This window comes from Pleurodeles waltl, chromosome 6 (assembly GCF_031143425.1).
Source record: "Pleurodeles waltl isolate 20211129_DDA chromosome 6, aPleWal1.hap1.20221129, whole genome shotgun sequence".
Lineage (NCBI taxonomy): Eukaryota > Metazoa > Chordata > Amphibia > Caudata > Salamandridae > Pleurodeles > Pleurodeles waltl.
This window is the reverse complement of record NC_090445.1, coordinates 226,458,162-226,471,970: the sequence shown is the minus strand read 5'-3', so window position 1 is coordinate 226,471,970 and position 13,809 is coordinate 226,458,162. Positions and strand designations below refer to the sequence as shown.

At 46.3% G+C, this 13,809-nt stretch overlaps 1 protein-coding gene across 1 annotated transcript in view; it reads right to left on the bottom strand.

The window, feature by feature from the left end:
* NMT1 (N-myristoyltransferase 1) overlaps nucleotides 1-13,809 on the bottom strand; it is a 104,817-nt gene that overhangs the window by 28,575 nt on the left and 62,433 nt on the right. Inside the window, exons 8-9 of the mRNA XM_069237950.1 lie at nucleotides 6,702-6,810; nucleotides 5,460-5,630 (exon numbers count right to left, since the gene is read on the bottom strand). Coding sequence (XP_069094051.1) covers nucleotides 5,460-5,630; nucleotides 6,702-6,810 — 280 coding nt within the window. The remainder of the gene's footprint in view (nucleotides 1-5,459; nucleotides 5,631-6,701; nucleotides 6,811-13,809) is intronic.

Sequence of the window (13,809 nt, the reverse complement as noted above, 5' to 3'; positions counted from 1 at the left end):
ACTGTGCCCCTACAGTGTCTAAGCAAAACCTTAGACATTGTAAGTGCAGGGTAGCCATAAGAGTATATGGTCTGGGAGTCTGTTTTACACGAACTCCACAGCACCATAATGGCTACACTGAAAACTGGGAAGTTTGGTATCAAACTTCTCAGCACAATAAATGCACACTGATGCCAGTGTACATTTGATTGTAAAATACACCACAGAGGGCACCTTAGAGGTGCCCCCTGAAACTTAACCAACTATCTGTGTAGGCTGACTAGTTTTAGCAGCCTGCCACGAACCGAGACATGTTGCTGGCCCCATGGGGAGAGTGCCTTTGTCACTCTGAGGCCAGTAACAAAGCCTGCACTGGGTGGAGATGCTAACACCTCCCCCAGGCAGGAATTGTCACACCTGGCGGTGAGCCTCAAAGGCTCACCTCCTTTGTGCCAACCCAGCAGGACACTCCAGCTAGTGGAGTTGCCCGCCCCCTCCGGCCAGGCCCCACTTTTGGCGGCAAGGCCGGAGAAAATAATGAGAAAAACAAGGAGGAGTCACTGGCCAGTCAGGACAGCCCCTAAGGTGTCCTGAGCTGAGGTGACTCTGACTTTTAGAAATCCTCCATCTTGCAGATGGAGGATTCCCCCAATAGGGCTAGGATTGTGACCCCCTCCCCTTGGGAGGAGGCACAAAGAGGGTGTACGCACCCTCAGGGCTAGTAGCCATTGGCTACTAACCCCCCAGACCTAAACACGCCCTTAAATTTAGTATTTAAGGGCTACCCTGAACCCTAGAAAATTAGATTCCTGCAACTACAAGAAGAAGGACTGCCCAGCTGAAAACCCCTGCAGCGGAAGACCAGAAGACGACAACTGCCTTGGCTCCAGAAACTCACCGGCCTGTCTCCTGCCTTCCAAAGATCCTGCTCCAGCGACGCCTTCCAAAGGGACCAGCGACCTCGACATCCTCTGAGGACTGCCCCTGCTTCGAAAAGACAAGAAACTCCCGAGGACAGCGGACCTGCTCCAAGAAAAGCTGCAACTTTGTTTCCAGCAGCTTTAAAGAACCCTGCAAGCTCCCCGCAAGAAGCGTGAGACTTGCAACACTGCACCCGGCGACCCCGACTCGGCTGGTGGCGATCCAACACCTCAGGAGGGACCCCAGGACTACTCTGATACTGTGAGTACCAAAACCTGTCCCCCCTGAGCCCCCACAGCGCCGCCTGCAGAGGGAATCCCGAGGCTTCCCCTGACCGCGACTCTTTGAATCCAAAATCCCGACACCTGGGAGAGACCCTGCACCCGCAGCCCCCAGGACCTGAAGGACCGGACTTTCACTGGAGAAGTGACCCCCAGGAGTCCCTCTCCCTTGCCCAAGTGGAGGTTTCCCCGAGGAACCCCCCCCTTGCCTGCCTGCAGCGCTGAAGAGATCCCGAGATCTCTCATAGACTAACATTGCGAACCAGACGCTTGTTTCTACACTGCACCCGGCCGCCCCCGCGCCGCTGAGGGTGAAATTTCTGTGTGGGCTTGTGTCCCCCCCGGTGCCCTACAAAACCCCCCTGGTCTGCCCTCCGAAGACGCGGGTACTTACCTGCAAGCAGACCGGAACCGGGGCACCCCCTTCTCTCCATTCTAGCCTATGTGTTTTGGGCACCACTTTGAACTCTGCACCTGACCGGCACTGAGCTGCTGGTGTGGTGACTTTGGGGTTGCTCTGAACCCCCAACGGTGGGCTACCTTGGACCAAGAACTAAGCCCTGTAAGTGTCTTACTTACCTGGTTAACCTAACAAATACTTACCTCCCATAGGAACTGTGAAAATTGCACTAAGTGTCCACTTTTAAAACAGCTATTTGTGAATAACTTGAAAAGTATACATGCAATTTTGATGATTTGAAGTTCCTAAAGTACTTACCTGCAATACCTTTCGAATGAGATATTACATGTAGAATTTGAACCTGTGGTTCTTAAAATAAACTAAGAAAAGATATTTTTCTATACAAAACCTATTGGCTGGATTTGTCTCTGAGTGTGTGTACCTCATTTATTGTCTATGTGTATGTACAACAAATGCTTAACACTACTCCTTGGATAAGCCTACTGCTCGACCACACTACCACAAAATAGAGCATTAGTATTATCTCTTTTTACCACTATTTTACCTCTAAGGGGAACCCTTGGACTCTGTGCATGCTATTCCTTACTTTGAAATAGCACATACAGAGCCAACTTCATACAGCAATGTTTATCTTGATATGCTCATACCTTCCCTTTTGAGCTAGAACGGGAGAATGAGTCAAGTCCTGCTTCATATTTATATTTTGGTTTGGACTTTGACTTACTTGAAAACTTCGAGCAAGAAGTGGATGGTTCACACTAACAGCCCGGTGACTGGAATTGAGACTAAGTCGACGACTTGAGTGAAAACAAGACCTGTGCTTCAACTACAACCTCTCCTTATGGTTTGCGATGTGGTACTTCGTCTACAGTTTTGGATTGCCTTTGAGCGCATGAGACAATATTTGTTGCATACTTTCAGGCATGACTTTAATCCAGGTACCAAAGTCACACCTTGTGTGGTTCCATGACTGGTATCGGCTTCCTTCAGTGTCTGTACAGTTTGAAGCCTGGGGTTTTTAGTGGGGACATGATTCCCTAACATTCGGTCTGCAAATTTTTAAATCAACAAACAAAAGCTGGGAGCAGAGCACTGAATTTGTATTCGAAAGCGCGAGTAGAAAGGAAGTGAAGTCTGCATGCAGGAGTGACACTTGTATACAACTCTATTCTGTCACGTTCGTGGTAGTTTGAAAACTACATGGGGATGGTATGACGCCACCTGCCAGGACATATGAGCACTTGCTGAAATTCTTCAGATGAAGTATGGCACCTGGGGCTATTCTACAGGTGAGGAATCTGCAGATAAAAGTATCCATCATAACGGCTAGTATCAGAGAATTAAGCAAAATCCATGTCTCTGCACTGCACTCTTCATGGAGGCTAACCCTGTGAGGTGTCATCAACAAGGGCCAGGGCGGAATGAAGATTAGGTACATTTATACAGACTTGTGTGCACATCAGTACCTTTTTTAAAGAGAGCTCTTTTTTCACATTCCCTGTGTCAATACGGTTGGCCCACTTAGGCATCAAATACTGTGCCAAAACTGTAAGCTGAAGAAGGAACTACAGCACAGTCGACCCAAGTAGGAACCATGTGCAATGTGCCAGCAGCAAATGACTGTACAGGCACAAAATATTTATTTTAAGTTTCTTTAGAGTGATATGATGTACATACAGGGAGTGCAGAATTATTAGGCAAGTTGTATTTTTGAGGATTAATTTTATTATTGAACAACAACCATGTTCTCAATGAACCCAAAAAACTCATTAATATCAAAGCTGAATATTTTTGGAAGTAGTTTTCAGTTTGTTTTTAGTTTTAGCTATGTTAGGGGGATATCTGTGTGTGCAGGTGACTATTACTGTGCATAATTATTAGGCAACTTAACAAAAAAAAATATATACCCATTTCAATTATTTATCATTACCAATGAAACCAATATAACATTTCAACATTCACAAATATACATTTCTGACATTCAAAAACAAAACAAAAACAAATCAGTGACCAATATAGCCACCTTTCTTTGCAAGGACACTCAAAAGCCTGCCATCCATGGATTCGGTCAGTGTTTTGATCTGTTCACCATCAACATTGCGTGCAGCAGCAACCACAGCCTCCCAGACACTGTTCAGAGAGGTGTACTGTTTTCCCTCCTTGTAAATCTCACATTTGATGATGGACCACAGGTTCTCAATGGGGTTCAGATCAGGTGAACAAGGAGGCCATGTCATTAGATTTCCTTCTTTTATACCCTTTCTTGCCAGCCACGCTGTGGAGTACTTGGACGTGTGTGATGGAGCATTGTCCTGCATGAAAATCATGTTTTTCTTGAAGGATGCAGACTTCTTCCTGTACCACTGCTTGAAGAAGGTGTCTTCCAGGAACTGGCAGTAGGACTGGGAGTTGAGCTGGACTCCATCCTCAACCCGAAAAGGCCCCACAAGCTCATCTTTGATGATACCAGCCCAAACCAGTACTCCACCTCCACCTTGCTGGCGTCTGAGTCGGACTGGAGCTCTCTGCCCTTTACCAATCCAGCCACGGGCCCATCCATCAAGACTCACTCTCATTTCATCAGTCCATAAAACCTTAGAAAAATCAGTCTTGAGATATTTCTTGGCCCAGTCTTGACGTTTCAGCTTGTGTGTCTTGTTCAGTGGTGGTCGTCTTTCAGCCTTTCTTACCTTGGCCATGTCTCTGAGTATTGCACACCTTGTGCTTTTGGGCACTCCAGTGATGTTGCAGCTCTGAAATATGGCCAAACTGGTGGCAAGTGGCATCGTGGCAGCTGCACGCTTGACTTTTCTCAGTTCATGGGCAGTTATTTTGCGCCTTGGTTTTTCCACACGCTTCTTGCGACCCTGTTGACTATTTTGAATGAAACGCTTGATTGTTCGATGATCACGCTTCAGAAGCTTTGCAATTTTAAGAGTGCTGCATCCCTCTGCAAGATATCTCACTATTTTTGACTTTTCTGAGCCTGTCAAGTCCTTCTTTTGACCCATTTTGCCAAAGGAAAGGAAGTTGCCTAATAATTATGCACACCTGATATAGGGTGTTGATGTCATTAGACCACACCCCTTCTCATTACAGAGATGCACATCACCTAATATGTTTAATTGGTAGTAGGCTTTCGAGCCTTCACAGCTTGGAGTAAGACAACATGCATAAAGAGGATGATGTGGTCAAAATACTCATTTGCCTAATAATTCTGCACTCCCTGTACATGCACTTTTATTCAGCGCTTCTGTAACCAAATCGGGGGTATGTGCTCTTTACAGTGAGCAAATCAGACGTCTTTAAAATAGGAGAGTAAGGTTAATTACTAGTGTATTACTGTTGTAATAACTACTGTTGCACTTAACTAAAGTAATCAACAATAGTCCAATTTGAAATGCCAACATGCAAGGACAGAGGGTAAAGAAATCTGGTGGGAGAAAAAAGTCAGGGGAGCGGGGTAAACGAGAGGAGTCAAAAATGAGGAGAGTGGATTTGTGAGGGAAGTAACAAGTTTGGTTACTGAGAGAAGAGGTGCGTTTTCAGATTTGTCCTGAACTGGAGGCCATCATCTGATGTCTTCCACAAAGACTTCACACAGAGGAACGGTTTACCAAGGGGTAGCATTAGAAGACTAAATGGACATCCTAAGCATGCCCTCTCCCACAAACCAGAGATGCAGGTTAATAATGAGTCCTCTGCCAGCATGGCAGTCGCAAGTCTATACTAGATATTTTAAGTCAGCCTCACAGGCTCATGTTGGTACTACAAGTGGACTGCCAGGACTGCAGGTCCCACATGTTCTCAATCTTCAACATGTCTTCGTTGTAATAATGACAGCAATTAAATCTCACCTCTACAACAAATGTGTCTATGATGTTCTCTTGAGGGAAAAACCAGTGGTGCACCTCCTCCTGCGTCATAACTGGAGTCAGATGGAAGAGCTTCAAGTACTCAGTCAGCAGCTTGTGCACAGCAGGAAGGTGTCTCATCTCCATTGTGCACAAACCTGCGGTCTTCGGAACCTACAAGCGAGGTGGGGACAGAATGGATAGAGCGAGAAAAATTAAAAGAAATATATGTTCCATGCCATTCAGAAAATGACAAAAAACCCATGAAGGGGACACTCTTACTTCTCTATACTTGATGGTACAAGGAATTACTCAGATTGTCTCAGCCCTCCGTATCCTCCCACAACTCTCAGATCTCCTATTAGAAATTGGGGCGGGGGGGGGGGGTTGTTTAACTCTCCTTCCTTCTCCATAACCCCTTCTTTTACATCATGTTGTGGTTATGTTACCCTTTGCAGAAAGTGATTCAAATTGTTTCAGTTTCTTTTGCTTCACTATAAATCATTGAAGGGAATGACTTAGCTCTGGAAAAGTAACACTATATTCATATTCGTATGCCTTCCTCCACTTTTCTGCTTGTTGTTCTCCCCATGCCAGGTTACTCAAGTTTCTCCAATACCCCCACTAAAACCCCTTCAATATTACTAGATTCAGTTTATTTCCCACTTTTGTGGCAATGATTGACGTTCTCTTAGAACCCTTACCACCATTCATCTAGTCTTGCCACCCTCTTCTCAGAGTCAAAACATCCTGCTACACTCTTGTTAATTCTCAGAGATTAATCAAAAGCTCATGGCCCTTTTTAAATCTCTGCTCCCACCTCGTTTTGTCCAATTCCCACTCATCTTTTCTTACAAAGGCCAATCAGACAGGCCAAGCACCTCCTCCCCCGCCATCTGGCCCTAAGCCTCGGTCATGTTATGTGCAGATTTGCAGCATGCTTCCAGCATTTGTATGGTCATGAACAGCTCTCGTGAATCTGCATGCCCTTTACATTTCTGGAATCTGGGATTCTTTTTATTGTCCTTTTTTTGAAGCCCTCCACTCTTTGTCCTGTCCCAGACATCCTTATCCAGAATTACTGCCTTCCTGATACTTCGTTATCGTCTGCCACTCATTCTATTCTCATTTAGCATTCTCTTCTCTTAACCCTTCATTTCCTTATTCCTTTTATCACTTATCTCACACAGACCCTCTGCCTGAAATGTTATGTGTAGGCAATTGCTGCCTCTGCTAGTGTCAGACCTCCGGCAGTCGGTAAAGTTTCATTGTACGCTGCATCGTCATGTTCCTGCTTAGATGGGAAAATTTCACTTCAATCAGCTTGCGAGGGTTGAGAGATCGATGCCAATATCTGTCGGATAAAGAAACACATTTATTTCTGCTAGACTCACCGTAGCAAAAAGAGCAATACTACATCACCACATGTTGACGAATACTAGCAAGTATGCACTAAAGTTTTGAGGCAAAAGGAGGATGAAGCATGCATATTTCTCCTTTGCCTCTAGATTCACTACCATGATCTTCCTCAACATAAAGGTGCCTATGTTCAAGTACAGCAATCAAGTTTCTTCATCAACTCGCTTTGGGAACACTGTTACGAAGCATACAGGGACAAAGTTAGCCTAGGTTAGTAGCAGGCTTTGATTGAAGAGGTTGCAAAGAACAACTTGTACTCAATGAGCAGAAACGATAAAAGTGGAAGTCATTTAATTGTTTTCCTTTATTAAGCATACTTCTAACACAGCGATACTAAGACACCTTTCTAAACTTCAGAAGACTGCGTATATGGCTTATGACCAGGGAATATACTTTAGTTTACTGTCAGCAGAAGCAGAATGCTCTGCCACTAAATCAGAGGCTTCATTTTAAGGACTTGTGTGAGACACTTAACTAGATTTTGGCGATTGAAGAGCGCAGCACCATTTAAAACAAGATGAGTACTGAGTAGTTGAGGGTGATAGTGATCTTTTTGAAGCGAAAAAAGCATACAGAATTTAACACAATGCATTACTAAATAGGTAGCCAATGCAGTGTCCTAGAGCAGGCAACACAGGATCACGTTTAGAGAGTCCTAGTACCTTACGGGCCACAGTTTTTATTCATTTAAAAGTGGAAAGTTCTAGGCACGTAGTAACTCCACAGGGAAGGGCTTTGTATGGCTAATAACTGTGTCCCCCCACCTAATAAATATAAGAAAGTTGTGATCAGACTATAAAAGACTACAAATTTTGGCATGTCTACTGTGCACATTTAGTCCCCCCTGACATAGTGGAGGGTAGATCTGATGGCGGGTCAACATTTTAAATATTTCCCTTTTCATATATTTATATGCTGTTTGCAGATGGGGAATTGGCATGAATTATTGTGATGGACCTTTCTTGTGAACCATTATGTAACATGAATACATTCCTGTTCCTCTTAGAAAAGGAGAGATCAGCTCAACATTAATATGTTGACCTCCTTGTGAAGTAAGTCCTGCTTGGCTTGAAAAAACATCTGTGACCTCTTCAAAGAGTGGCCACAGAAGATTTAACCCTCAGATTCTGATCACTATTCAGGACCTACCTATCGCCTGGGATATTTTTCCACTCATCCAGATGATTGTTTACCTCTCCATGCCCCTTGGGGTGCCAGACAGGTGGCACGCAAGGTGGTTCCACTTTAAGTGAGGTTCCTGCCATATGAAGCAATTATTTGACACCATCACCATACTTTCGCACCAATATACCTATAAATGAACTGGGGAAAGCTCTGCTAAATTCTGCTCATAGATAATCTGGCTGTTCCACGCCTAAACAGTCTGGGATGCCGACTGCAGTGACCAGGTGGCGTGGATTTATGTTGACTGCATTCTTCTTCACAGTGAGTACGGCAGAGCGGTGCAGAGAACATCAACACCTGTGAGCTCCTTGGTCAAGCTGAACAGATCAGCGATTTGACCTTTGGAGGCTTAGCTGGGCAGTGGGGCAAACTGGTGCTCCGAAGGGGCTCTGCAGACAGCGGATCCGGCCCTCAACTGCAAACTGTTGGGCTGATGCACAGCGGAGGAGGGGGGGGCAGGGAAGCGCGGTGCATGGTCCTCAGGCCACGATGAGCCCCAGTTGAAGGAACAGGTGACCAGGCCAGTGATTACATTTTGCTCCAGAAGCATAACAGCGCTGAGTGGATGTTTGCTCTGGGAAGCTTGGTAAAGCCTGTTCCTTTATCCCCCTGAATGAGCCAAGATCTCAGTCCGTTGAAAGGCCACTGAAGGGGCTGGTGGCTTTGCGCAGGGACTTCAACACCCACCGCGTTTCAGTTAAAAGCTGAGTGGAGAAATTGTCCTTAGGCACTCACAAAAAGGCCTGGAAGCCCTCGTGCCCTTCATAACTTGATACTATCATGCAACTGGTGTGGGTGGAGAGTGGGCCCTGCAGTGAGGGTTGTGGAACATTGCGGGACTATGTCTGCTCATGTCCCCCCACCCCTCCAAGTAAAGAGTCCAGACAGGGGGTGAGGTGGGACGTTGTTAAATACCAAAAAGCACTATATATACGGCATGACAGGAGTGGGTGGCCACAGAGTAAGATAAGCACCATAAGACCCTGTGTAGCATGGAGGACATGCTCATGCCCCTGTACCACAGTTAGATACACGGTGGCCACCAATCCAATTAGTTCCCGACATCTCTTAGGGCATTGGGTGCTAATCCACCATGGGTGCCTGATCTGGTTGACGAACGGAGTCCGCAAGGGAGTGTTGGCTCCAACCTGAGTCTTCATAAGCATTACTGCACAACAAAGGGAAGTTAGGCACCTGCCAACTAATGCTACCACTTGAGCCCAGGCGAGGCAGGAGAATGACTGCAACAGACAGTGAGGCTGCTGAATCACAAGGTACCATCACAGGAGGTGGGAGAAAAGGATGACGAAAAGAAAACACTCCTGAGAGCTATGCAGGAGAGCATGGTCTCCATGGACAATAAAAAGAAAATGCTCAACACCACAATGGACTCGATATCTCGCAAGCTTGAAAAGCATAACAGCGGACTGGTGAAGACAGAACAAGGATTCTCAAAGGCAGAGGACAACCTAGTGGCAAAAAGTGAAACACTGTTGAATATGGAAAGTTATGTTGGAAAGTGTAAAGAAATGGCTCCCTGTTGCAGTTACCCCCCACTTTTTGCCTGATACTGATGCTGACTTGACTGAGAAGTGTGCTGGGACCCTGCTAACCAGGCCCCAGCACCAGTGTTCCTTCACCTAAAATGTACCATTGTATCCACAATTGGCACACCCTGGCATTCAGATAAGTCCCTTGTAACTGGTACTTCTAGTACCAAGGGCCCTGATGCCAAGGAAGGTCTCTAAGGGCTGCAGCATGTCTTATGCCACCCTGGAGACCTCTCACTCAGCACAGACACACTGCTTGCCAGCTTGTGTGTGCTAGTGAGGACAAAACGAGTAAGTCGACATGGCACTCCCCTCAGGGTGCCATGCCAGCCTCTCACTGCCTATGCAGTATAGGTAAGACACCCCTCTAGCAGGCCTTACAGCCCTAAGGCAGGGTGCACTATACCATAGGTGAGGGTACCAGTGCATGAGCATGGTACCCCTACAGTGTCTAAACAAAACCTTAGACATTGTAAGTGCAGGGTAGCCATAAGAGTATATGGTCTGGGAGTCTGTCAAACACGAACTCCACAGCACCATAATGGCTACACTGAAAACTGGGAAGTTTGGTATCAAACTTCTCAGCACAATAAATGCACACTGATGCCAGTGTACATTTTATTGTAAAATACACCACAGAGGGCACCTTAGAGGTGCCCCCTGAAACTTAACCAACTATCTGTGTAGGCTGACTGGTTCCAGCAGCCTGCCACACTAGAGACATGTTGCTGGCCCCATGGGGAGAGTGCCTTTGTCACTCTGAGGCCAGTAACAAAGCCTGCACTGGGTGGAGATGCTAACACCTCCCCCAGGCAGGAACTGTGACACCTGGCGGTGAGCCTCAAAGGCTCCCCCCTTTGTCACAGCCCAGCAGGGCACTCCAGCTTAGTGGAGTTGCCCGCCCCCTCCGGCCACGGCCCCCACTTTTGGCGGCAAGGCTGGAGGGAACAAAGAAAGCAACAAGGAGGAGTCACTGGCCAGTCAGGACAGCCCCTAAGGTGTCCTGAGCTGAAGTGACTCTAACTTTTAGAAATCCTCCATCTTGCAGATGGAGGATTCCCCCAATAGGGTTAGGATTGTGACCCCCTCCCCTTGGGAGGAGGCACAAAGAGGGTGTACCCACCCTCAGGGCTAGTAGCCATTGGCTACTAACCCCCCAGACCTAAACACGCCCTTAAATTTAGTATTTAAGGGCTACCCTGAACCCTAGAAAATTAGATTCCTGCAACTACAAGAAGAAGGACTGCCCAGCTGAAAACCCCTGCAGCGGAAGACCAGAAGACGACAACTGCCTTGGCTCCAGAAACTCACCGGCCTGTCTCCTGCCTTCCAAAGATCCTGCTCCAGCGACGCCTTCCAAAGGGACCAGCGACCTCGACATCCTCTGAGGACTGCCCCTGCTTCGAAAAGACAAGAAACTCCCGAGGACAGCGGACCTGCTCCAAGAGAAGCTGCAACTTTGTTTCCAGCAACTTTAAAGAACCCTGCAAGCTCCCCGCAAGAAGCGTGAGACTTGCAACACTGCACCCGGCGACCCCGACTCGGCTGGTGGCGATCCAACACCTCAGGAGGGACCCCAGGACTACTCTGATACTGTGAGTACCAAAACCTGCCCCCCCTGAGCCCCCACAGCGCCGCCTGCAGAGGGAATCCCGAGGCTTCCCCTGACCGCGACTCTTTGAACCTAAAGTCCCGACGCCTGGGAGAGACCCTGCACCCGCAGCCCCCAGGACCTGAAGGACCGGACTTTCACTGGAGAAGTGACCCCCAGGAGTCCCTCTCCCTTGCCCAAGTGGAGGTTTCCCCGAGGAACCCCCCCCTTGCCTGCCTGCAGCGCTGAAGAGATCCCGAGATCTCTCATAGACTAACATTGCGAACCCGACGCTTGTTTCTACACTGCACCCGGCCGCCCCCGCGCCGCTGAGGGTGAAATTTCTGTGTGGACTTGTGTCCCCCCCGGTGCCCTACAAAACCCCCCTGGTCTGCCCTCCGAAGACGCGGGTACTTACCTGCAAGCAGACCGGAACTGGGGCACCCCCTTCTCTCCATTCTAGCCTATGCGTTTTGGGCACCACTTTGAACTCTGCACCTGACCGGCCCTGAGCTGCTGGTGTGGTGACTTTGGGGTTGCTCTGAACCCCCAACGGTGGGCTACCTTGGACCAAGAACTAAGCCCTGTAAGTGTCTTACTTACCTGGTTAACCTAACAAATACTTACCTCCCCTAGGAACTGTGAAAATTGCACTAAGTGTCCACTTTTAAAACAGCTATTTGTGAATAACTTGAAAAGTATACATGCAATTTTGATGATTTGAAGTTCCTAAAGTACTTACCTGCAATACCTTTCGAATGAGATATTACATGTAGAATTTGAACCTGTGGTTCTTAAAATAAACTAAGAAAAGATATTTTTCTATATAAAAACCTATTGGCTGGATTTGTCTCTGAGTGTGTGTACCTCATTTATTGTCTATGTGTATGTACAACAAATGCTTAACACTACTCCTTGGATAAGCCTACTGCTCGACCACACTACCACAAAATAGAGCATTAGTATTATCTCTTTTTGCCACTATCTTACCTCTAAGGGGAACCCTTGGACTCTGTGCATACTATTCCTTACTTTGAAATAGTACATACAGAGCCAACTTCCTACAGAAAGTTTATTGATTTTGCCCGGTTAATTAAAACCATTGCAACACTAACGCATATTCTAAAACAATTAGCCTAAAAAGATTTCTGCAGTACAAGAAAAAACAAATCAAGAGATATTCTGCTATGTATTGTTTAATACGCATTATGTGCAACAGCAAAAATAATTGAGGATTCAGAGGCATTATCTTGTCAAAATATTATCCATATACTGGGAATTCCTGAATCTGTAAACACAAGACAGGCTGGAAGAACATGAGGGGGATTTACTATTGCCAACCTTTGGCTCAGATGCTTTCTCCAATCTCCTGGTGGTGGTAAAGGGGCAATCACGACTGGGCACCCTTAAGCCCTGCCCCTGCCCCCCCCCCCCCACATTATTGTACACCTCCTAAACTTTCGTGAAACAGATGCGGTCTTCAGAATGGCATGAAAGAAGCCTAAACTTTAACTGGAGGGTCAGTTCTTCATGTTTTCCAGATTTTACAATAGCAGTGCAAGAGGCTATGCACAAGTTCATTCCTGTTAAACAAATCATCAAAGAGAACATACAGTATGCAATACTACACCCAGTCCATCTTAAGATCACTTATTGGGATAAGCAGCATATTTTCCTCCTGCCGCAACAAGCTGCTGATTTCCTGGCGGAAAAAAACAAACTTTCCTGGGAGGACCAAGAGCCCATGTGGAGCCAGAGGGTTTGTCCCCTTTCCAAAAGTAAATGGATTCATCTGGATGATGACACTCGCTCTGTACTGCAGTGACAAGGAGGAGCTGTATATTCATATCCTTTGATGTATTTGAAGAGTATGTGGACTGCAGTGAGCCTAACAAGCTTGGGAATTTGTATACTCCCTAGTACAATCAACCGGAGTCTTGTGTGGGCTGAGCACTGGCTCTTAAAGCGCTATCTAGAGTTGCACCTACTGTTGTTAATTACTGTATTTTATTCACTTTTAATTGAGCATTACTGCTCTAGTCAATATCGGTTTGCTAGGATGAAGGGGTAGGAAAAATGTCCTGGTGGGTTTGTGCCACCTGAGTAGGTAGGCTAGGGAGAGAGGATACTCTGCTGGTGGAATGAATACTGTGACCTACACAATATAAGGCTGTAAACCAGTAGTTAAATAGTGTGACACAATCTGTATGTGCTATATCATACCCTAACCAGCAGCAAGATAAATCCAACACACAGATATGACCAACACTCAGGCTAACTGAACCATAAACTGCTTGGCATGGAATGTGAAATGCCTTAGCAACCTTCGCAAGGTGCAGCAGTTTCAATCTTATTTAGATGGGCACTACAAAGATTGCATTACGACAAGAAACTCACCATGCATCAAGTTCACAATGTTGTCTTGAAACTAAACGGGCCTTCCACTATGTTGCATATTCATACTCTTATGCTTGGGGTGTATCCATCCATGTATAAAAAAGGCATTCACTTTAAGGTGACTAAGTGTATTATTGACAAACACAGTAGATATGTTATCTTTTTGGACAGGCTTGATCAGCAATCAGTACTATAGTCAATTGTTATGGCC